This window comes from Molossus molossus, unplaced genomic scaffold (genome assembly GCF_014108415.1).
Source record: "Molossus molossus isolate mMolMol1 unplaced genomic scaffold, mMolMol1.p scaffold_m16_p_17, whole genome shotgun sequence".
NCBI lineage: Eukaryota > Metazoa > Chordata > Mammalia > Chiroptera > Molossidae > Molossus > Molossus molossus.
Genome location: NW_023425352.1, coordinates 33,001,443 through 33,026,995, shown reverse-complemented (window position 1 = coordinate 33,026,995; position 25,553 = coordinate 33,001,443). Strand labels below are relative to the sequence as shown.

Below are 25,553 nucleotides of genomic sequence, written 5' to 3'. Positions count from 1 at the left end.
CCGCTCTGTCTGGAGATAAATGCAAAAATGTCCTCAGGTGAGGACAAAAAAAAAAAAAATTTTTAATGCATATAGATTTGCTGGAGTTCTGCCTGCACATAGAGCCTCAGGAGAGAGAACTGAGAGAAAAAGAAGTCTTTCCCATCAAACATTTTAGGGACAGGTTGAGGAATGAATTGCCTGGGAGGAAGGATCTTGGTGACCACTCAGGGAGTGCAGGAAGAAGATGCAGGGCTCCCACGTGCAAGGGTCAGAGGAATCCACAGCCAAGTGACTCGGGTTGTCTCTTTCTATATAACGAGCTCCTGGTCATAAGCAATGTCAGTTGTGCCTCTGTGAGTAAGGAGGACCATCAAACCTGGCTCTGCCCAGAACCTTGATCTGTCCCAGAGTTTTTGCAGAGACCTGTCCAGAGTCACTGACCTGAGGAAGTCTGAGGGGACATTCCAGTCTATGCTCTCTAGAGTCCACATCAATGTGCCCATTCCCAGAGGCTGCAGGGGCCACCTCAGGGTCAGCTGCTCCTCCCCAGCAATGCTAACAATTGGGAAAGGGGGAGAGAAAGGGGGAGCTACTCAGGGAAATACCTAGCACCTGTTGGCTGGCTCAGGGGTGCCCTCCTCTGCCCCGTACACTGAGGAACTCTGTTGCTCCCTTTACTCACTCAAAATTCATTTAAAATCATACCACAAATATACCAGTAATCACGGTTGTGACGGTTTCTATGTGATCAGTAGTAGGTAGTGTATTCTGTTAAGTGCTTTACAGGCTTTATCTCATATCATCTTGCCAATAGCCCTAGGCAGGAAGAACTATTATTATTATTGTGTGTGTGTGTGTGTGTGTGTGTGTGTGTGTGGTACACGCCCCTAGCAGGAACCAAATCCGGGACTCTCTGGTCCACAGGCCAGTGCTCAATCGCTGAGCCAAACTGGCCAGGGTAAGAACTACTGTTTTTTATGAGCCTCACTTTCTAAGTGAGAAAGATAGGGGTCAGAGGGCAAATTACTTAACCCAAGACTGCACAGAGAGAGTAGATGTCAGAATAGGGTCATTACCCACATGCCAAAATCTAGTGCCAAGCATTTCCCAGCTCTGTGCACAAAAGCCAAAAGGATGAAATGTCTTCATGCTTTTATTTATGCTCATGTTAGAGAGAAGAGATAGGGACTGGGAGAGCTAGGCCCTCAGGGTCCCTGTTTGGAGAGTGAGGACCACTCTTTGATGGCGACTCACTCTTTGGGGCCAAACCTTAGATGAAGGTATAAATGGACCCCCCCTCCCCCACCCACCCATGGCATAGTTTTCTATCATTGGGATGAAAGGAAAAAGGCAATTCCTTCTAGGCCATTTTAAAAGTAAGGAAATGAGCCCTGGCCAGTTTGGCTCAGCGGTTAGAGCATCGGCCTGCGGTCCGGAGAGACCTGGGTTCGGTTCCCGCTGAGGGCGCGTACCTCGGTTGCAGTTTGTCCCCGGCCCTGGTTGGTCGTGCGGGTGGCAGCCACTCGATGTGTCCCTTTCACGTCGATGTTTCTCTCTCTCTCTGTTCCTCTCTGTCCCTCCCACTCTACCTGAACAAAAAATGGAAAAATGTCCTCGGGTGAGGATGATAAAAAAAATAAAAAATAAATAAAAGTAAGAAAATGAGACTAAATGATGTGATTCAAGAAATGTCTCAGAGCTGGTCAAAGAGATACCTTAACAGGTATCCTGTAGTTATTTTTCTCTATTCTAGAACGTCTGATTCATTACATTATGCCCCCCCCCCACCCTTACCCGCTGCAAGTTAATAGAAAACTGCTTTTCAAAACACCTCTAGAACATTGTTTTTCAATATGTGGTACCGGAACGAACTCCCGTAATAGAACAGAAAGAGTTCCTTCGCCCAGTGCTAGCAGAGCCAAACACTAGACACCCATAATGGCAGTGGAAAAACACTGGCTATTTTATTAGGAATGGTGCCACCCCAGAGAACAGGAAGCTTTTGAGCAAAAGTTCGAACTCCCCCATGGCACGTAGGTGACAGGTTACATAGGGCCAAATTACATTACCCCAGGGGTGAAGGGTTCAGGGTCATGCTGGGAGCTCCTTGGTTGGAGGTGAGGTAAGGGTAATGAGTCACTTCTTTAGGTTTTGAGGACAGCTCTGAGATTCGTCCTGGCATTCCTCTGTCTGGTCTCATGGGAAAGTAGCCGGGGGGTGGGGGTGGGGTTCTGCTTTAGGGCTCAGGAGCTGAAACATAGCTAAGAGCTTTAGTTATGTTTCATAACATATCTTTAGCCTGCCAGAGGTCCAGACACTGTTATCACTAGTCAGATCCGGTCTTCTGCATTGGGGATTATCTGGAGGAAAGGCTCATCTCCGAGGGGTATACCTATAAAGAAAGAGATGATTTCTAGGACTAAGATTTAAAGTTAAATTGAATTAAAGTCCTAAGGACCCTTGGTTTCACTCCTGCAACAGAAATTCCAGGGTGCGTGTAAAAACGCAAATTCCTAAGCCCCAGGCCACACTGCAGACTGGATCAGAGTCTCTAGGAGTAGGGTCTGGAATCAGCAGGTCATCTCTAGTGCCTTTTCCAAACTCTCCAACACAACTGCAAAAACTGTGCAGAACAACATCCCCAGCAGAGAGTGAGCTTAGCTCTCACGCCAGTTTCAGTTTCTCCTCACCCAGAATCTGGACAGCATTGCATCAGTTTCAGTTTCCATTTCTAGCTCATAAAAGCACAGACCAGAGGAACAGCATCAGGGCTGGAAAACTCTTCAGCACCTGTTTGCAATCCATAGGCAGAACGTAAAATCAGCCTGGATCCCCGCTTCTCCGAATCGCAGGGAACAGCCATCATGAGGTAAATATGCCTGGCTTCTCTGATAGGAAGTGGAGCATTTCTCACGAGTCTTGTTCTGACAGCTACTTCAGAATTATCCTGATTCGGAGTTTGCTTACAGATTAAAGATGCATTGCTCTTAACTATATCATGAATCTGTCTTAGCATTTCATGCTTTTTTATTTCTGTGGGTTTTTTTTTCTGTTCACAGTCAAGCAGCCTAAGTTCCCTGAGGGAAGTGCTCCCAGCTGCGAGGTAGGGCCAGGAAGAGACTGGAGCTTGTTGAGAGAGCCTAGAGGGATACTCTGCTAGGGTACTTTCAGGCAAAATCTGGGCAAATAGGACAGGGCCTGGAGGACAATTCCCGGAGGTCCTGGTCCCTCTTCTGTTTCTTGTATATTGTAAGACTAAATCAGAGGTTTTGTGAGTTCTGTGGTTGTGGTTGTGGTTATTTTAAAAGCATGCATGCCCGGCTGGTGCGGCTCAGTGGTTGAGCGTCAACCCATGCACCAAGAGGTCACTGGTTCGATTTCTGGTCAGGGCACATGGCCAGGTTGTGGGCTTGATCTCCCCCTGGGGGGCATGCAGGAGGCAGACAATCAATGCTCTTTCTCATCAATGTTTCTCTCTTTTGCTCTCTCTCTCTTCCTCTCTCTCTAAAAATCAATAAAGAAAAAAATTCTTTTTAATAAAATAAATAAAAGCATGCTTATTTCTTAGCAAATGTGCTACTAATTCAGCACTTCAAAACTCCAATATACAGTGAGGCCACTTCTACCTTGCAAGGTGCTCTTTCAGAATTGAGGACTATGTCTTCTTCGGCCAGACCTCCCCTGGGAGAAAGTGTTACACAGGGAGAAAGTGTTACAGTTTTTCAACTGTGTCCAGCTGGCTGGTATAACAAACCAAGCTGAGTACTCTATTAGAATGCAAATTCCTGGGCCCTGCATTTTGCATTCCTGATCAGAAATAAAGCCTGGTCAAGTTCCTGCAGCCTTCATTCCACCTGCTTCCTGTCCTCCCTTTACATAGCTGAACTTAGTTATTGTTCAGTGATTTATTTAATTTTATACATACATATTTAATTTTTAGAGCAACTTTCAAACACACATGATATAAATTATTAAGTGAGAAAAGTTGGCAAGTGGAGTTTGGGTTTTAGAAAGGCAATAGTATTTTTTTAAATGTTTTTATTGATATTTTAGAGAGAGAGGCAGGGAGAAAAAGAAACTTGATGTGAGAGAGATACAATGATTGGCTGCCTCCTGCATACCCCCTACTGGGGATCGAGCCCACAACCCCAGTATGTGCCCTGGCCAGGAATCGAACCAAGACCTCTCAGTCCCTGGGCAGATGCTCAATCCACTGAGCCATACCAGCAGCACTAGAAAGGCAACAGTATTTTGTAATTAAGTCAGCATTATCATCAAATGTTCTATTTTTACCTACTCAAATATGTTAGTGTCATCATAAATGCCAATTACATATGAACATATAAATATGTTTATCAACATATAACAAATATATAATAAAAACTGAAGGTGAAAGAAAAGCAGTGTTTCATGTATTTCAACTACATAGAAGAAAAAGTGACGAGAACTGCTAGGACCATTTTTTGCAAATTCAGGTCTCTCAAGGTATAACTGACGCATAAAGTCATAAGGATATTTAAACTGTGCATTGTAGTCATTTTGATACATTGTGAAAGGATTCCCTCTCCCATCTAGTTAGTGAACACATTCATCACCTCACATGTTTACCCTTCTCTATTGTTCATTTGTTTTTGGTGAGAACATTTAATTCTACTCTCTTAGCAATTTCAGTTGTACAGTACAGTGTTATTAACGATGGTCACCATTATTATCCTTCAGGTCCTCAGACCTTCCTCGTTTCAGAGACGAAAGCTGGTACCTTCTTGTCAACCTCTCCCTATCTTCCCCACTCTCTGTCCCTGGCAACCACTTTCCTACTCTACTTCTATGCATTTGATTTTTTTTGTTTTAGACTCCAAATATAAGAGATATCATACGGTATTTCCTTTGTCTGCCTCATATCTCTTAGCATAATATGCTCAAGGTCCATCAATGATGTCGCAAATGGCAGGATTTTCTTCTCTGCTATGACTGAATAGCAGTGGTCAGAAAAATGCTTGATATGACTTCGCTCTTCAGTTTTATTAAGACTTGTGTTGTGGCCTAACATCTGCGCTGTCCTGGAGAATATTCCACGTGTGCTTGAGAAGAGTGTGTGCTCTGCTGTTGTTGGGTGGAATGTTCTGTAAATGTTGAAGTTCACCTGGGTTGGCCTGTTGTTTAAGCCTCATGTTTCTCTATTGAGTTTCTGCCCAATAATCTATCCCTTGTCGAAAGTGGTGTTAAAGTCCCTTGCTATTATTGTATTGCTGTCTATTTCTCTCTCAGGTCTATCAATATTTACTTTATATATCTAGATGTACGTGCATTGGGTTCAAAATATTTACAAATATCATATCCTCTTATTAGACTGACCCCTTCATTATTATATAATAACCTTTTTTGCTTCTTTGGGTTACAGTCTTTGGGTTAAATTTAGTTTTTTCAATGTAAGTACAGTTATTCCTGGGGTTTTTTCTGTGTGTTGTTTGTTTGTTTGTTTGCATGGAGTATCATTTTCCATCCCCTAACTTTCAGACTGTGTGTGTCCTTAAAGCTGAAGGCAGCATAAGTAATTACTGATAGTTACAGATTTACTATTGCCAATGATAATAAAAATGCTTCCTTTATCTTTTTTTAATAAAATGTTGGTAAGAACAGATGGTTAGTGTGTGGGGATGAAATTCCTCCTCATGTCATTGGATTATCAAACAAATTGACAACTTTATTTGTTCATAATTTTTTTTTATAAAATTGTGCTAGCCTGTGAGCTAAAAAAATATGGACAGCACTGGGTTTAATGATCTCTGGGGGCTCTTTCCAATGTTAAGGGGCCAAGCATCCACTGGTAAGAAAGGAGGAGCTCTAACTCAGTAACCATACCCTAAGCCCTAAGCAAATACAGATGTGAGAACACACTGCAATTTTGTATAACTTATTCACAGTAAGTAAGGCAAGTGATCTCCCTTGGTGTCCTTCAACTACAAACCACAAACTTGTGGATGTTGTTTGTTTCTTGAAACAAAGTCGTGCTCTCTGGGGATCTGGGCTGCCCAGGACACTGCTTCCATCAGACGGAAACAAAGCCCTCATGAGTCGGTGTGTAGAGGTAGGGACGTGGTGGGGAGGAAGGGAAAGAACCGGGTCACACAGCAGGGTGGCACCCCCCCGGGGTTCTCTTCTTCTCGAGGCTCCTTCCAACCAGACTGTGAGCTCCAAGGGGCAGAGACGGCCAGGATAACTTTATTTTTCTTAGTGTCCCCCAAAGCTAACGGGGTGACACAAAAAGGCAGCACTGTAAAGGGTCATTGGATCGCTAAATAAAACTTACTCCTCAGAATCTGTGCGGCCTGAGCCCTGACTTAGTAACTGAGCAGGACTAGAGATCCCAGTTCCTCTCCCTGCAGGCCTCTCATCTCACCCGCCTTGCCCCGCCCACTGCACATCTGTGCACCCAGTGGGAAAGATGTCCTCTGTGGGTTCTCACACAGACCATAGCTGCCAAAGGTTAGTTCAGGGAGTGGTAATACCTGCTCCCCTGTCTAGGAAAATTTAGAGGTGTGCATCAGTCAGGGTTCTCCGGATTACCAGGACCAGTAGGAGATGTGTAGATACACTGCTGGTTGATGTCGGGCCCGGCCCACAAAGGCTGGGAAGAGACAGCAGATGCTTGCTGAAAGTTGTTCCAGGCTCTTCCATGTTTTTGCTAGCCGAGAAGTCAACTATGCTGAGCACTACAACGGAGGAAATTCAGTCAGGTAAACGGAGGAAATTCAGTCAGGTAACTGCAGACCGCAGGCTTCACTGAGCGCGTGTTGTCCTCAGCTTGCACTTGAAGGAGAGAGGTGGACGGAGAACTCTGGGCCGTTCTCCCACCGCTCTGCCTGGCACCTTGGCCCTCAGCTTCCCGTAGATCGAAAGCAGGCAGGTTCCAGGAATGGACTCACAGCGTTTCACTTCAAGTGGTTGTACTGTTATTTTGTACATTTTCAGCAGGGAAACCAAACTGGGTCTTTAGCCTTATGCCCATTTCTTGCAAGGGAAGGGGCTTTATACAACTGGACGTTTTGCTTTTCCTCTTTGAGAATTTTAACCCTTTTTGGTATTAGTTCTACCTAATTTGTAAACATTCATTCTTACTGCTTTTTTTTATATTGCCCTTATTTTTTTTTTTAAAGATTCCCAACTAATGCTGGTATACATACATACATATATATGTATACTTATATATGTAAATGAGCTAGAGAGAGAGAGAGTAGTATGAGAAATTGGCTCACATAATTATGGAGGCTGAGACATGCCGTGATCCACTGTCTGTAAGCCGCAGACACGGAAAAGCCAGTGGTGTAGCTCTGGTCTGAGTCCAAAAAATGAGAACCAGATCGCCTGTGGTATATGTTCCAGTCTAAGGGAATGTTCCCACCAAGCCAGACACGCAGAAGGAGCAGATTCACCCTTTCTCTGCCTTCCTCCCCGCCCCCTCGGGCCAAGGGAAAGTTGCGGAGGGCAATCTGTTGTCCTCAGTCCACTGATTCAAATGCTAGGCTCTTCTGGGAACACAGATATGTCCAGAACGAATGTTCAACGAGATGTCTGAGCATCCCATGGCCCAGTCAAGTTGACAGGCGCAATTAACCTGTAATTGCATCACATAGTGCCATGCTTGACAGGTACACATTACAGTGACCGTGTTTGTTTTCTCCACAGTGAGGTCAACAAGAACTCTCTGGAGAAAATCCTTCCACAGCTGAAATGCCATTTCACGTGGAACTTATTTAAGGAAGAACGTGTCGCAGATGATCTAGAAGATAGAGTGTGTGACCAGATCGAATTTTTAAATCATGAGTCCAAAGCTACAATGTACAACCTGTTGGCCTACATAAAACACCTCAAGGGTCAGAATGAGGAAGCTCTGAAATGCTTACGGAGAGCGGAAGAGGCGATCCAGCAAGAGCACGGGGACCAGGCAGAAATCCGCAGTCTGGTCACCTGGGGCAACTACGCCTGGGTCTACTACCACCTGGGCAGGCTCTCAGAGGCCCAGGCCTACGTGGACAAGGTCAGCCGAGTGTGCAAGAAGTTTTCAAATCCGTACAGGATTGAGTGTCCTGAGCTTGACTGTGAGGAAGGGTGGGCGCTGCTCCAGTGCGGAGCAAAGCGAAGTGAAAGGGTGAAGGTGTATTTTGAGAAGGCTCTGGAAGAGAAACCCGACAACCCAGAATTCTCCTCTGGGCTGGCAATCGCGATGTACTATCTGGACGAAGAACCCCCGAAGCAGTTCTGCGCCACTGTCCTGAAGCAGGCCATTGAGCTCAATCCTGACAATCAGTATATCAAAGTTCTCTTGGGCCTCCAGTTGCAAAAGACAAAGAAAGAAGCTGAAGGAGAACTATGGGTGATAGAGGCCCTGGAGAGAGCTCCTTGCCAAAGAGATGTTCTTCAAAGTGCGGCCAAATTTTACCAGGAAAAAGGTGATCTAGACAAAGCTATTGAGCTGCTTCAAAAGGCATTGACATCCTTGCCAAACAGTCGCTACCTCTGTCACCTGATTGCACACTGCTATCAGGCAAAAGTGCAAAAAATTCAGGACCGAGGGGACTCTGAAGCTCCTAGAAATGGAGAGATCGAAGAACTGAGGAAACAGGCTATGCACTATTTGAAGAAAGCTGCTAAGAAAGAACCAAATCCTCTGGCTGCAAATTCTGATCTCACTGAGCTGGAAACAGAACAATGCCATCAGACACCTTGCAGTAAGGAGCTCTCCGAGGCCAACAGGAAACCACTCCATCCGCACTACTCCAACTTTCAGGAGCATAATGGGAGATCTGAAGACACTCCTGTCCTACATCCGTTGAGGACAGAGAAGGAGAAGCTGAAGTACCAGCCACAGAACGGGGCTGAAAATCAGCTTCCACAGACCGCACAGAATGATTGGTATCTCCAAGGATTAACTCACAAGCTGAATGGAGACCTGCTGCAAGCAGCTGGGTGTTTTGAGAAGGAGCTGGGCCTCCTGCTGAGGAACAGCCCTTCAGGCATAAGCAGCTTTTTCCTGCCAGCATCGGAGCTTGAAGAAGGCAGTGCAGAAGTGGGCCAGGGTGCAGCAGCTCCAGTCTCAGTGAAACCCCTCCACCCCTGAGCTGACACAGAGGGGAGGCAAAGGCACAGACGGGGAAGCCTGGAATGGTGGTCACGAGGGGAAGAAGGGTGGGAAGGCAGGAGTTCCCCAATCTGAGCCTTCTGAGTGAGGTGGCTTTAAGGTACATTGTTAGAGAGTTGTTTGCTCATGTCTGTCTCCCTGGTTCCATACCAGCCATACTCAGTTGTCTAATAATGAATGACTACTAGAAGCAGTGCTTCAGATCTGCAAGATGTGATTATCTCAGTTTGCATACAGTGTACCAGAAATCCCCCATTTGCCAAGAGTCATAGCTGGTACCTGCCTACCAATAGAATCTCATTTTCTTCATCCCATTACTATTTAACCTTCTGGACTTTCTAGAAGACTAGCTTTTGACTAACCCTGCAGTATTCCTTATGTATTGCTCTTGACTTCAGCCACATATACATATATATGTTTGTATTTTTGATCGTGATACTACAGTAAAGATGTATTGTTAATAGTAATGCTATAATAAATTTCAAATTTTCCACCCAGGATAGATGTAATTGTGTGGTTTGCATGTGTGACTAAGAGAAAGATTCATTCCCCAAGTTTCTCTTGTTAAGGATGGTGGGTAATTGTGACAGCCTGCCACACTATTCTCAACATGCCCATTTTAGCTCCTCCTTGGAACTAACACTCTCACCCTGTAGCCAGCCCATCCAGGGCTATGGGAACTATGACTTTCATTGCAACTCAGGAGCCTCACCCAAGCCCAGTACCCAGCAACACCTCAGCAATCACTTCCCTGCTAAATACCATTTTACAGGCCCCCCCCACACACACACACATTCACCATGATTATGGAGAAATATTGACTCTAATTTTAGATAATAAACAGAAGAGTTTTGATATCCCTGCTCCTTCTCTCTGCTAAATTATGTGGAAACATACCTGCAACTGGCATCTACAGGAGCCCCTTATCCCAGGTATCCGAGAACGATGCTGTGTCCCTAGCCAGTGTTCCCGTGGTTTGGGAATCTAAGAGCAGCCATTTGAGTCTTACAGGGGAATCCTCACAAGAACTTGGGTAGGTTGAAGAGAGAGCCACACTTGCCCAGTCCTTGCCTTTTCTCCTTTGCTCGGCCAGATGGAGAGAGCATTTCCTAACAGCTGCAGCCTTGTTTTCTGCCAGTGAAAAATCTAAGAAGTCAGCAACAGAAAACTCAGGACAGCCCGTGGGTCTGGTCTTTTTCACTAGAAGGATTTATAGACCTCAACCTTGAGTCGTACTCACAGCTAGATTTATGACAACAAAAAGGTACAAAGGAAAATCAGCACAGGGAAAAGGTGCCTGGATCCAAGAATAATGGAAACAAGGCACAATTTCCCAAAGTCTCCCCCAATAGGATCATACAGGATCTGCTTGATTTCTCCAACATCAAATTGTGACAACTTTTGTGAAGCTAATTAGAAACTCCATGGCCAATAGTTTCATTGGGGACTAGTTGCATAGGGACTCTGCTTAACACATACATACCAAAATTCCAGACTCCCACAAGGAAAGCAGATGTCGACATGAATCACATCGTTTGCACAAACAGTAACCATGCTTATTGGGTAGGGAATGGTGGGAACACTCCAAAAATCCAGGTTCCCAGATGCCCACTAAGGGCCAACCCTGCAAGCAGACCTTTCTAAGGATCATGGTCTCTGGCCTATGCTTTTCTGCATAGTCTATCCTCAGTCAAGGTGTCTTTACAGCCAAAGTGTTATCAGTAGGATCCCACATGTCAGGGTGAGCTCTTACAGTATTGGCCTCAGTTATGCTTTTCAGGGATCCTGAATTTAGTCATCCTACTAATTAGTAAGTTCTGTGTTTGAAGTCCAGGTCACTTCCTCCTTGAGTTTCTGTACCATTCTTTTTACCTGGTGACACAGCACAACTCTGGCCAATAATTTGACCTGGCTGCCTTCCTAGGCTGAAGCATTATCACAATCATCAGAAATACACATGAGAAGTACAATCTCAGAAGACACACGTGGTACCCCTGGAAACAATTTACAATTGTTCGGGTGCCCCAGGCAGGAAATGCCTTAGTCAGGCAGTACAGGTTAATAAGCTCCCCAAGTGTGGCCTTCCACTGTACAGCTCCCCACCCTGGGGTCCCAGTCCAGTCCAAAAAGTTCAGGGGAGTCCTTGGTTTTAGAAGGGCTGCCTGACACTTCCAAATATTTGTTCATCCTCAATACCAGTTCATCTGCCTCATGAGTGAAGATGATGTCTAAGGTTTCCTGAGTGGAAAGTTCAGGAGCTGGCCCCCACCCTGCCAGCCCATTGCTGTCCCCTGTGCTCACTGGCTCAGCGGTCTGAATTCAAAGCACTGGCATGGGTGGGAAGGGTGAAATGGGCAGATTGCCTTCAGGAAGGAAGGAAAGCCTCCAGAAACAATTTCTGAAAAACAAAGACCGTTAATGCCTCTCCCCTCCCCTGTACTTCCCCACATGCTAAGTTTTTCTTTTTCTTCATGATCACAAATCAAAGTGTCGCATTCAACAATCATAACTTTTTTTTAAATTTTATTTTTATTACAGATGTTCCTCCTTTTTTTCCCATTGACACCCTCCTCCCCATTCCCCCCACCCCGTCACCGGCTTTGTTGTCCATGTCCATTGGTTATGCGTACATGCATATAAGTTCTGTGGTTTATCTCTTCCCTCCCCCCACCATCCCCTCTTCTGAGGGTTGTCAGTCTGTACCCTACTTCCACATTTCTGGGACTACCCAATTCCTCGGACTGTTAATTATATTCCACAAATAAGTGAGATCATGTGGTATTTGTCTTTTACTGCTTGGCTTGTTTCACTTAGGATAATACTCTCCAGGTCCCTCCATATTGTCTCAAAGGATAAGAGATCTTTTTTTCTTACAGCTGCATAGTACTCCATTGTGTATATGTACCACAGCTTTTTTATCCATTTGTCTACTGATGGACATTTGGGCTGTTTCCAGATTTTAGCTATTGTAAGTAGTGCTGCTATAAACATGGGGGTACATATATTCTTTCTGATTGGTGTTTCAGGCTTCTTAGGGTATATTCCTACAAGTGGGATCAGTGGATCAAATGGCAATTCAATTTTCAATTTTTTGAGGTAACACCATAGTTTTCCATAGTGGCTGCACCAGTCTGCATTCCCACCAGCAGTGTACTAGAGTCCCCTTTTCTCCACACCCTCGCCAATACTTGTTGTTTGATGATTTGTTGATGGCAGCCATTATGACAGGTGTGAAGTGATACCTCATTGTTGTTTTAATTTGCATCTCTCTGATGATCAGTGATGTTGAGCATTTCTTCATATGTCTCTTGGCCATTGGTATGTCCTGTTTGGACAGGTGTCTATTCAGCTCCTCTGCCCATTTTTAATTGGGTTCTTTGTCTTCCTTTTGTTGAGTTGTATGAGTACTCTATATATTTTGGAAATTAACCCCTTATCTGATGTATCACTGGCAATGATGCTCTCCCACACAGTGGGTTGCCTTTCCATTTTGATGGTTGTTTATTTTGCTGTGCAGAAGCTTTTTAGTTTGATATGGTCCCATGTGTTCATTTTTTCTTTTGTTTCTGTTGCCTTAGGTAATGTATCAGTGAAAATTCTGCTGCATATGATGTCTGAAATTTGCATACATTTTGTTCTAGGATTTTTATGGATTCATGGGTCACATTTAGGTCCTTTATCCATTTTGAGTTTATTTTTGTGTATGGTGTAAGTTGATGGTCTAGTTTCATTTTTTTTTTTTTTTTTGCATGTAGCTGTCCAGTTTTTCCAACACCATTTATTAAAGAGGCGGTCTTTACTCCACTGTATACTCTTGCCATCTTTGTCAAATATTAATTGAGCATATTGCCTTGGGTCCATTTTTGGGTTTTCTGTTCTGTTCCACTGGTGTATATGTCTGTTCTTGTGCCAGTACCAGGCTGTTTTGTTTACAGTAGTTTTTTAGTATAATCTGATATCTGGTATTGTGATCCCAACTACTTTGTCCTCCTTTTTCAAGATTGCTGTGGCTATTCGAGGTCTTTTTTTGATTCCATGTGAACTTTTGAAGTATTTGTTCTAGTTCTGTGAAATATGTTGTTAGTATTTTGATGGGGATTGCATTGAATCTATAGATTGTTTTGGGTAATACGGACATTTTAATGATGTTAATTCTTCCAATCCATGAACAAGGTATGTGCTTCCACATTTTTTATACCTTCCACTATTTCTTTTTCCAATGTCCTATAGTTTTCTGAAAATAGGTCCTTTACTTCTTTGGTTAACTTTATTCCTAGGTGTCTTAATTTTTTTGCTGCGATGGTAAATGGGCTTGTTTTTCAGTTTCTCTTTCTGTGAGTTCATTATTGGTGTATAAGAATGCCGTCAACTTCTTGACGTTAATTTTGTATCCTGCTACTTTGCCAAATTCATTAAATCTAGTAGATTTTTGATGGAGTCTTTGGGGTTTTCTATGTATAATATCATGTCATCTGCAAATAAAGACAGTTTCACTTTCTCCTTTCCAATTTGGATCCCTTTTATTTTTACTTCATGTATGTCTGATTGCTGTGGCTAAGACTTCCAGTACTATGTTAAATAAGAGTGACGAAAGTGGGCATCCCTGTCTTGTTCCTGTTCTTAAGGGAAATGCTTTTAGTTTCTTTCCATTGAGTATGATGTTGGCTGTAGGTCTTTCATACATGGCCTTTATTATGTCGAGATATGATCCCTCTATTCCCACATTGCTGAGCTTTTTTTTTTTATCCTCACTCAAGGACATTTTTTTTTATTTTTTGTTCAGATAAAGTGGGAGAGAGGGGAAGAGAGAAAGAGGAAGCTAGAAACATTAACGTGAAAGGGACACATTGAGTGGTTGCCACCCACACGACCCAACCAGGGTCAGGGACAAACTGCAACCAAGGTACGTGCCCTTAGCAGGAACCAAACCCGGGTCTCTCTGGACCACAGGCCAACGCTCTAACTGCTGAGCTAAACTGGACAGGGCTTACTGAGCATTTTTATCAGAAATGGATGCTGGATTTTGTCAGATGCTTTTTCATCATCTATTGATATGAACATGTGGTTTTTATTCTTCATTTTATTTATGTGGTGTATCACATTTATTGATTTGTGAATATTGTACCAGCCTTGTATCCCTAGAATAAATCCCACTTGGTCATGGTGAATAATTTTTTTGATGTATTGCTGGATTCAATTTGCTAGTATTTTGTTCAGGATTTTGGCATCTACGTTCATCAGGGATATTGGCCTTTGGTTTTCTTTCTTTGTAGAGTCTTTTTCTGGTTTTGGAATTAGAATTATGCTGGCCCCATAAAATGAGTTTGGAAGTCTTCCTTCTTCTTGAATTTTTTGAAATAGTTTGAGGAGAATGGGTGTTAGTTCTTTTTTGAATGTTCTGTAAAACTCCCCCGTGAAGCCATCTGGGCCTGGGCTTTTGTTTGCTGGGAGAATCTTGATTACCTCTTCAATTTCCTTAGTTGTTATTGGTCTGTTCAGGTTTTCTATCTCTTCCGGGTCCAGTTTTGGGAGACTGTGCATTTCTAGGAATTTGTCCATTTTGCTTAGATTGTCTAATTTGTTGCCATATAATAGTTCATAGTAGCTGTTAACAATCTTGTTTTTCTGTGGTGTCAGTTGTTACTTCTCCTCTTTCATTTCTGATTTTGTGTATTTGGGTTCTCTCTCCTTGTTTCTTGGTGAGTCTAGCTAAGGGTCCATCAATCTTGTTTATCTTTTCCAAAAACCAGCTCTTTGTTTCATTGATCCTTTAAATTGTTTTTTTGGTCTCTATGTCATTTATTTATGCTCTGATCTTTACTATTTCCTTCCTTTTACTTGCTCTGGTGTTTTCTTTTTGTTTGCTTTCTAGTTCTTTAAGTTGTGAGGTTAGATAGTCTATTAGAGATTTTTCTTGTTTCTTTAATTCCCCTCATGTAGTTATCTTTTCACAATTTGCAGCCTCTGGAAGCTCAAAGTCTGTATCTTTTGTATTGTCACTTTCCTACAAATGTATTGTCCCCTTGTTAGGATGCTATACAACCCAAGTTCTGCCTGTCCCTTTGAGTTGCTCACCGCTAGGTCTCTCCATGAGTACGCATGATGCACATGTTTGTTTGTTTGTTTGTTTTTCTCTCGTTAATCTGTTTTTTGTCAGTCTAATTTGCAGGGCCCTGTTAAAGAACCTAAGATGGACAAAGGAAAAAGACTTTTTCCCTCTTCTACAATAAAAAAAAAAAGAGAGAGAGAGAGAGCTGATCTGCTGTGTTTCAGATGGTTAATCAGAGAAATGCTTTTCCTGGGGCATTTGTTTGTGACCTGAGAAATTGCGCCAGCATCAGTGATGTTTTCATAAATTGGGGCTCCACGGAGGGGTGCCCTACATGTGCAAAGCTCCCAGGGTCTGGTTTTGTTCACTGAATCCTCTTCCAGGTCGACACAGCGCAAGCTAAGGGTGTCAGTCAGCCCCAGGTTCAGCTCAGAGTCAGGTCCAGGCAGTCAGGATGTGTGAGTTCCAGATTTCAAGAGTCACCTGCTTGTCTTGCAGTAGCAACAAAACCTGGACTGGGCTGGGCCAGCCAGCCATAGCCCAGGCCCCAGAGACAAGCTAGGCTGTCCTAAGCCCTTTCTGTCTTTCAATCTTAGAATCCTAATGACTCACTCAAAAGCATATACAGGGGCCTGGAAAATCACCAGCCTCTGAGAGTCAGACATCTGACATCACAAGGGCTCATCAGCAACTAACACCTGCTTCTTCAAACTTCAAAAGAGTGTCTCCATCTCGAGATTGCCTCTCTTTTTAGGGGGTCTCCCTTTTCCCAGAGACTCATAGAAAAAAATCCACACGTTATGAAGATTTGTTCTGTTTCCAACACTCAAAACCTTTGAATTCCAATCCCCGCACAAGCTGCAAGAAGCAAGAAAGTGGTGTTCCACTAACAGTTTTTTTTTTTTGTTATGGCAGCTTTCTCTGACTGAGATGATCCCACTAGCATTTCTCAAACTATAAGCATGTAACAGTTTATATTAACCTCATCATATGTCCCAATGGAATGGTCACAAAACACAAAGCCATCTCTTTTTTTGATTCCCCACTACAAATGTACCGAAAGTCCTCTCAGTAAATTCAGCACTTACAGAGTTAACATTCAGAGGCCTGGGGAGACTGGGGCTGGAATGGGAGGGGAGGGGCGGGGGCGTATCATGGCAGTGACCAGCCTCCAGGATGAAGAAATGAGTGGAACAAGCACCACCACCCAGCCCCCCAACTGCTTAACCACTTTTTCCTCTTACTTGGAAGAAATAGCAATACCAACCTTTCATATTTTTGGTCCATCCAAAGCTCCCCTTGGGAAATGTTTCAGCTCTTTCTCTTCCCACTGTGAGGAGAGAATAAAAGCCCAAGACATTTCCCTGGTGGCAAAGTTTTCCCTCACTTTATCGAGCTGGGCCAGAAGCAGCCAGAGATTGAATCCTCAAGACAACTCTCTTAGGATTGGATATCTCAGCTTCAAACTCCACAGGTAACTTAAACCTTTCCCAGCAGACAGTAGCTCGGCCGCATTGCACACCACTGATAACTCCACAGCCACCAGGCACCAAAGGCTGGTCACCTCTGCCCCTTTCCCAAATAGTCCTTGCAGCGTATTTCATGAGTCAGGGTCCTTCTAACATGAGGTGAGGGGATCCAAGACCACTCTCAGGTTTGCTCATTTGCTAAAAAGTCTGATAGATTCAGCACATAGTAATAATCATTGGTGAGATATATTGTAGTGTAATAGAGGAAATTTCTTTTCCTCTATCCTCCTGTGACCAAACCGGTTCTGTGCCGGGGGCTGGCCCTGCCCCAGCATGGTTCAGGAACTTTCTCGTGTCAGGTGACCTCCAGGCCCTTGACTCACCCAGGAAAGATTTCAAGAATGAGGCAATATGAGAACAAAAGGGCGTTTTATTCAGGCAGAAGAAACGAAAGAGGCTAGGACTCAGTTCCTGGAGATAGGATCAGGAGTTGAGCTCCAGAGTGGCTGCCACCGCCCGCTGCTCCCCTGGTTGCAAGTCCCACGGGGCACTGCTGTCAGAGAAGGAAGAGTGCACATCCTGGTGGACGTGAGCACACCTGCCAGCGGGTTGCATGTGGTCAGCAGATCCTGGGATTTTTCCATGCTTCTGGTTTTGGAACTTTGTGGTACCAAATTCTGTCTCTGCTTTCTGGTGGGCCGGGCCCTTATTCCTAAAATGACTCATTGGGGAAGTATCCTGCCTTCACCCTCTTCGGGGGACCCCCTTCCATCTGTGGTGTCAGTTTTCATTATAATGATGATATAATGAGCTTTGGGGTCAGTCTCTGGTCAACTTTTTCTCCATCTTGGATGGAGCCTGTTTTAGCCAGTCTTGTTGACTTCTGCAGCCACCCAGGGGTTTCCTGCCACAAGCTATTCTCTTTGATCACGGTGGAGGCGGGGCTCTGGGGAGAGATCCAATGGCTTATTGGCCTGAGATGTCCCTTCCCACGTTCTCTTTCCACTTGTCGGGATTTCCCCCTAGTTTATGTCTATCCTGCCTTATTCTCAGGTTCTCGGCCTGGGACCCTGCCCATTAAACTGACAAAGGAACATCAGCAAGAGAAAAACAAGCAGAAGTTTATTAAGGTGTTCTGGGAGAACTCAGGAGCGGAACTGGGGCTTTTAGATAGTGTAAGGGAGGAAAAGTCTTTTCCGCTCTACCCTCCTGGATTCAATGGCTAGGTCCATGCATCAAACTGATAAGAGACAGATTAACAAGAAAAAACATCGTTTTAATGACATACATATAGACACAGGAGTTCACAAAGAAAACTGTGGCTCCCAGAGGCAGCCAGATGGTTGAGGCTTATCACGCAGTGTTGATAAATCATTGGCAGGTCTAATCCCTTTCTGCGGCTGTTCAACCCCGACAGAGTGAATTTGCTGACATCATGATGTCAGTATGTTTTTCTAAGGCTTCATAGCCTAGCGTGACGTCTCCTGCCTCCACAAACACATGAAGCCCGGAGAGGCCAGAGGACACGGGAGTGACAGAACTCTGCAAGCACCTGGCAATTTGGAAGGATGTAGAAAATGTTGAACTTTCTCTCAGCCCCGTGCTCCCAGAAAATGTCTATGGTCAAAATATTTACCCACCCTCTCCCCACCTGTAAATGTTGCGAGTTTTGCTTAGCTACTCCGTGGTGTTGCTCTCTCAGTAAATATTTTGTTGGGGCAAGCAGCCTGAAGTGGAGCTTGAAGGCCTTAAACCAACATTGGCCCTTCAACCCAGTGCCTGCCCTAGACAACAGCCTGCAGAGTCATAAGCAAGTATAAGTTCCTGATATGACTCTGCCAAAATCCTTGTGAGCAGTAGTCTCCCACCTCCAGGGCCTTCCCCTGTGCATCCCTTAGATAAGACCCAGTGGAGTTTACCAAAACCCCATTCTTTTCGGTTGGAATTGACTAATCCAGCCGTAGCCTGGCAACACTAAAGCATTTTACCCATGGACCATACATATTAAAGGTCTGCCTCCCTCTCTGCCAGCAGCCAACCTGGCCCTGCCTGAGTGGCTCTGGGACCTAGAAGTAACCAACCTGTCGGTTTCAAATCCTCTCGTGTTCTTTTGTGAAATTGCAAAGAATCACCCTTTTCCCTATTACTTAGATAAGGCTCATCAGGCCCCCTCGTTTGCCTATGACAAGGCCAAACGCAGACCCTCCAAGTTCCCGTTCTGGGTCTCCTAAATGATTAGGTGAATGATTTGTCCACACTGACTGATTTGAACAGAAGGCCTGTAAATTTAACTTGACTGCATTTCTCTCTTCCCCCACAGGACCCTGAAATCTGGCTCACCCCTCAGATTGAACAGCACTGGAATGCCAAACAGTCTCTCTCAAAATTCGGATGTTAGATCCTGCCAACCATTTTCCTTCCTCACCCACACCCAGTTCTTTCTAGCCATGTTTACTCCTCCACAGAAAACAAAAGCTCTTTCTGACTAATCTTTGAGATATTTGCAGGTCTTATGATCAGACCCATCTCCCTACTGCCATAGTTACCCTCCCCCTACTGCAGTAATTGCCCAACCTTATCGTAACAGTCTTTGTTTTTTTTCACTTAATAAACTTCATTTATAGAGCACTTTAGGCTTATAAAAAATGCACAGGTTCCTGGCCGGTTTGGCTTAGTGGTTAGAGCATCGGCCCATGGACCAGAGAGTGCCAGGTTTAGTTCCTGCTAAGGGCACGTACCTCGGTTGCAGTTTGTCCCTTGCCCTGGTTGGGGTCGTGTGGATGGTAGCCACTCGATGTGTCTCTCTCACCTTTATGTTTATCTCTCTCTCCCTCCCCTCTCCCTCCCACTCTCTCTGAAGATAAATGCAAAAATGTCCTCAGGTGAGAATAAAAAAAAATGCACAAAGTACAGAGTTCTAGTATACTACCTGCTCCACATCCTCACCCATCCCTACAGGACCCCCTATGGTTAAAATCTTGCATTCTGTGGTATAGCACAGCCTACTGATGGCCCAAATTAATACCTTATTACTATAATCCATAGTTTACATTAGGATTCACTTTTTATATTGTATATAACATCATGCATCTACCATTACACTATTATAAAAAGGGTTTCACTGCCCTAAAATTTCTCTGTGCTCCACCTATTCATCCATTTCCCACTCCCTCTAACCCCTGGCAACCATTGATCTTTTTTTTATTTCTATAATTTGGCCTTTTCCAGAATTTTATGTAGTTAAAATCATACAGTATATAGCCTTTTTAGATGCTTCTTTCACTTAGCAATATGCACTTCAGGTTGCTTCATGTCTTTTCGTGGCTTGATAGCTCATATCTTTTTACTGCTGAATTATATTCCACTGTCTGGACACACCACCGTTGTTTATCCCCTCACCTAATGATGGACATCTTGACTGATTCCAGTTTTGGCAATTATAAATAAAGCTGCTCATGTGCATGTTTTGTGTGAACATAAGTTTTCAGCTTATTTGGGTAGATACCTGGGAACACGAGTGCTGGATTGTACAGTAAGGGGATGTTTCTTTAGTTTTGTAACAAACTGTCCTCCAAAGTGGCTGCGCCATGTTGCATTCCCACCTGCAATGAATCAGAGTTCCTGTTGCTCCACATCTTCACCAGCATTTGCTGTCGTCAGTGTTTTGAATTTTAGCCATTCTAATAGGTGTACAGTGATACCTTGCTGCTGTTTTTATTTATTTATTTTTTATCCTCACTCAAGGATATATTTTTTTTCTTTTTGTCATCAAATAGAATGGAAGGGAGGGAGAGAGAGAATGAGAGAAACATCCATGTGAGAGAGACACATTGACTGGTTGCCTCCCACACAACCCAACCAGGGCTAGGGACAAACAGAAACCGAGGTACGTGCCCTTGACTGGAATCAAACCTGCAACTCACTGGTCCATGGGTGGACGCTCTAACCACTAAGCTAAACCAGCCAGGGCTCTTGCTGCTGTCTTAATTTGCAACACCCTAATGACATGTAATGTTGAGCATCTTTTCATATGCTTATTTACCATTTATACATATTTTTTGGTGCAATGTCTATTTAGAGCTTGTGCCCATTTTTAATTGTTTTTTGTTTTGTTTTATTGTTTAGTTTAAAGGATTCTTTGTGTATTCTGGATACAAGTCCTTTATCAGATATATGTTGTGCATATATTTTCTCCCAGACTGTGGCTTGTGTTTTTATTCTCTTAATAGTGTCTTTCAAAGAGCAGAAGTTTTTAATTTTAATAGAATCCAACTTATCAATAATAAAGTGCAACTTATCAGCAGCTTTTATTGATGGTGCTTTGGGTATTATATCTAAAATCCTATAGCTAAATCCAAGGTCACTTTGATTCTATTTTATGTTATCACTTAATATCTTTGCATTTATATTTAGGTCTATGATCCATTTTGAGTTCATTTTTGTGAACGGTGTAAGGGTTATGTCTAGAATCTTGTTTTGTTTTGTTTTTGTGTGTGAATGTTTTGTTGTTCCAGCACTATTAAAAAGATTATCCTTTCTTCATTGAATTATTTTGTCCCTTTGTCAGAGATCAGTTGCCTATATTTGAGTAGGTCTATTTCTGGGCTCTCTATTCTGTTCCCTTGATCCATTTGTTTCCTCTTTGACTAATATTACACTATCTTGATCACTGTAGCTCCATAGTCAGTCTTGAAGTAGTTTAGTGTCAGACCTCCAACTTTGTTCTTCTTTTAACTGTGTTGGCTATTCTAGGTCTTTTGTCTTTCTATAAAAACTTTAGAATTCATTTGTTGATATCCACAGAATAATATGCTAAGATTTTGATTGGCATTTTTTCTAATATATAAATCATTTTGGGAAGAGTTGGCATCTTTTTTTTTTTTTTTTTTTTTTTTTTTTATACTAACCCGAGGATATTTTTTCATTTTTTGTACAGATAGATTGGGAGGGAGAGAGAGGAAGGGAGAGAGAGAGAAACATCGACGTGAAGGGACACATCGAGTGGCTGCCACCCGCACGACCAACCAGGGCCGGGGACAAACTGCAACCGAAGTACGTGCCCTTAGCGGGAACCGAACCCGGGTCTCTGCGGACCGCAGGCCGACGCTCTAACCGCTGAGCCAAACTGGCCAGGGCAAGAGTTGGCATCTTAACCATACTGACTCTTCTTGTCATGAATATTGAACTAGATCTTTGATTTCCTTCATCAGAGTGTTCTACTTTTTCCCATGTAGACCTTGTATATATGTTATCAGATTTATCCATCCCTAAGTGGCTCTTGGTTTTTTTTGGTGCTAATATAAATATATTCTGTTTTGAATTTCAAATTCTGATTGTTCATTGCTGGTGTATACAATAGTCGTTGACTTTTGTATAATTACCTTGTAACCTATTATTTTACTATAGTTGCATATTAAGTCTAAGAGTGTGTTTATGACTCCTTGAGAATTTCTATATAGAAATCACGTCATCTTCAAAGACAGTTTTATTTCTTTCTTCCCAATTTGTATACCTTCTATTTTTTCTTCAGTCTTTCTGCATTAGCCAGGAATTCTAGTATAGTATTGATACAACTGGTGAGAGGGGACATCCTTCCTTTGTTCCTGGCCTTAGAGGAAAAGCATCTACCTTCGTATTATTAAGTATAATTGTGACTAAATATGATGCTAGCTACAGGCTTTGTGTAGGTGTTCGTTGTCAAGTTGAGGAAGTTTCCCTCTGTTCCCAGTTTTCTGAGAGTTTTTATCATGGAGGAGTGTTGGATTTTGGTTCTCCTACATCTGACATGATCTCAGAAGCACAGACGCTCATAGCCAAGGCAGAAAGTTTTGCAATAGGTTTCAGAGAATCCAGTATCTAGAGATTACTCATGAGAAAGAATTTGCAGAATAATAATGTGGAGAAAAGTGCAATAAAAGGGTTAAGATGTGTTTCAATAAAGTTCTGGAAGAGAAGCCCAACAGCCCAGGTTGTTGGCAATCCCAAAGAACTAGCTGGATGATCTACCCCAGAAGCTCCCCCTAACCCTAAGAGCTGGGCCCCGAGCTGAGTCCTGAAACCTGGTATGCTTACAATATCTTTGTCAAGAAGCTTCAAAATGTTTATGAAAAAGCTGACGGAGGGAGGTTAAAGAAGAAGCCATAGGGCAATAGATAAAGCTTATTAACCAGTAAAATAAGCTGCCTGTGCTGTCTATTGCCATCATCTGTTGCTTCTAAGCAAGTTCTACCTGGAACAATATGAAGTATTTAGACACAAGCACACAGATCCTGGAGGTGGTTTTTTGTTGTTGCTTTTTAAGTAGCTACATACTCATTGGAATATACACATGGAAGAAATGGCAGAGAAAATGACATTACTAGCCTCCTATTAAGCAGGAATATGTACATATATTTCCCTGCATACAGCCAAAGATCACAGTGCCCAGAAGATATGGGCAGTTTCTTAATGAACTGCATGGGATGTAAACGTCACATGCTCAAGAAATTGATGTCTCCCAAGTTGCCTGTTGGTTTCCATCAAGGTGGGTGGAGTAAGCCAAGCATTTCAGTGCAGACCTTTATCTGAAGCTGTGCTATTCAATCCTATAGTTACTACTTAGGTATTTAAATTAATTACAATCTAAAAATGAATTTCCCAGACCCATTACTTTCATTTCAAGCACTCAGTAGTAGCTTGTGGCTGGCGGCTACCACTCCAGACAGCAGAGTTAGAACACTTCCATCCCTGAGGAAAGTTTTTTCAGAACAAATTTGTATTTCTCAGTCTTGGCACTATTGCCATTTGGGGCCAGATAATTCTCTGTAGTGGGGCTGTTCTGTGCATTGTAGGATGGTTAGCAGAAGCCCTGGCCTCTACCCCCTAGATATCTGTAGCATCCCATCTCTAGTTGTGACAAAAAAAAATGCCTGCAGACATTGCCAGAGTCTCTGGGGGCGGGGGGCAAAAGTCACTTCTTGTTGAGAATCACTCTTCTAGAGTAATGACCAGCCCCAGCAGAGATTAGCCAAGTCTCCCCCTACCCCACCCCCTGCCCCAGGGGGACCCACCTTGGACCTCAATATAGAGAGACTGGCTGAGCTGGAGGCTGAGGGTGTCCATGAAAGACCAAGCACCTTTGCACGTCAGTCAACAGCCACTTCAGGATCTCGACATAGCCTCAGCCTATGGCCTGCTTACAGATAAGGAATCTTAAGCAGTAATCATGAAATCATGAAAATTCAGTTAGAACTGGAATACATGGGAGTCCGTCAGAGATGTAAATCATGATGGGCCACAGATAGCCACTAGGATCCCTGAGATGGTATGAAAATTGCTTACACTTTCAGAGCAGAATAGTTCTTGGTGCCTGAGTATTTTCTCTGTGGATGATTGGCACATGTTTGCAAACATGAGTTATCTCAAAAGCAAACACCAGACACTGCGTGTAGAGGTCAAAACATTTTGATCTATGTTCCTTCATTATATTGTGTGCATTTTTAAGGTGCATATAGGGACACCAGACACAGAGAAATGAAGTTACTGATTTATAGCCTCATAGAAAGATAGGTATGTAGTAGGAATGAGTCCCTGTCCATCCTCCATAGCATTTAAACCTGAAAGGGACTAGGAATCATCTAAGAAAGTACCTCTCAAACTTTAACATACTGGAAAATCACCTGAACTTCTTGTTAAAGGGAAGACTCTAATTTAGTAGGTGCATAGAGGGGTCTGAGATTCTGCACTTCTAATAAACTTTAGTTGATGTTATTGCTGCTGGTGCGCAGACCACACTCTGAGTAGCAAAAATCTAGCTCAGTAGTTTTAAGCCATGATTGCACATGGCTTAAAATTACCTTGGTGTATTTTTCAATGTTGTTGTTGTTGATTACTGATAATTCTGATATTTGGGCCTCACTCCCAGAGATTCTGATTCATTGCACTCAGATTAGCTCAGGCATATATATATTTCAAGTTTCACAGGGAATTGTCTAGTTTGCAGTCAGGGTTGCAATTACTGTCCAAGGCCAACCTATCGATTTAACTGATAAGGCAACTAACCGAGCTGACATTCAATCAAATTCTCCCAGCTTATCAGTCAAACACGGAGCTGGTCCTTGAATTCTGATGTTGAACTCATAGTTCAGTGCTCAAGTTTCATTTCTTTGGGCAGGAACTCTATCTATTAAAAATCATTTTTTCTCTCTCTAGTTTCCATTGTTCTTTTCTATTTGTAAACACACACAGAGACACATTTCCACACTAAGTTGGCTGTTTCCTCCCTCCTTTTCTCTGCCCTGTCCTGTGTGGTTCATGGCTCTGTTTATGCCAAAGACACACTGGACAAGATTCTGAATGTCTAATCGGCTGAGCCAGAGTCCCACAGAAGCAGAACTGCTGCCAAGTGCATAGTGATCACGTGGTAAACACTTGCTCTGTTTCTCTGACTCACAGTCACTAAGCGATGATTTTATGCACAAAAAAATCCAAAGCAATACTGCTGTGAGTGCAAACAGCCCTGCTGACATTCATTTCAGAATTTGTTTACATTTCCATTCCTTTCTTTCAGAGTAGGGGTAGCACTGATGCCTTGCAGAAGAGATGCATTTTCACCTGAAAACTCAATTAGCCTGCTAACAGCTTTCCATCTGAACAGGACTAGTAAGGGATAGCTAGCTGGAAGTGACCCCTCCCACTTAAAATCTCTTCTCCCGTACACAGTGGGTGCCCCCTTGGGAAAGGCTGGATGTCTGCTGCCAGGCTCCCTGCCTTGAGACCCAAGGTGGGATTATCAAGGTTGCCCTGGGCGAAGCTTCCAGCAGAGCACCCCACCTCAGCAGCTGCAGAGTCAGAGTCACGACATGAGGCACCTCTGAATACCCACAAATTAACAGTGGCTCTCTGGATTATTTCCTTAGGCATAAGCCACTGACCC

General features: G+C 43.3%; 1 protein-coding gene across 1 annotated transcript; it reads left to right on the top strand.

Annotated features, from left to right (window-relative positions):
• Positions 1 to 2,706: 2,706 nt before the first annotated feature.
• Positions 2,707 to 9,613, top strand: IFIT3 (interferon induced protein with tetratricopeptide repeats 3). The gene is made up of 2 exons (XM_036265903.1): positions 2,707 to 2,851; positions 7,669 to 9,613. Exons 1-2 carry the CDS (start codon positions 2,847 to 2,849, stop codon positions 9,098 to 9,100), a joined length of 1,437 nt encoding a protein of 478 aa, XP_036121796.1. The 5' UTR covers positions 2,707 to 2,846; the 3' UTR covers positions 9,101 to 9,613.
• Positions 9,614 to 25,553: the final 15,940 nt, after the last annotated feature.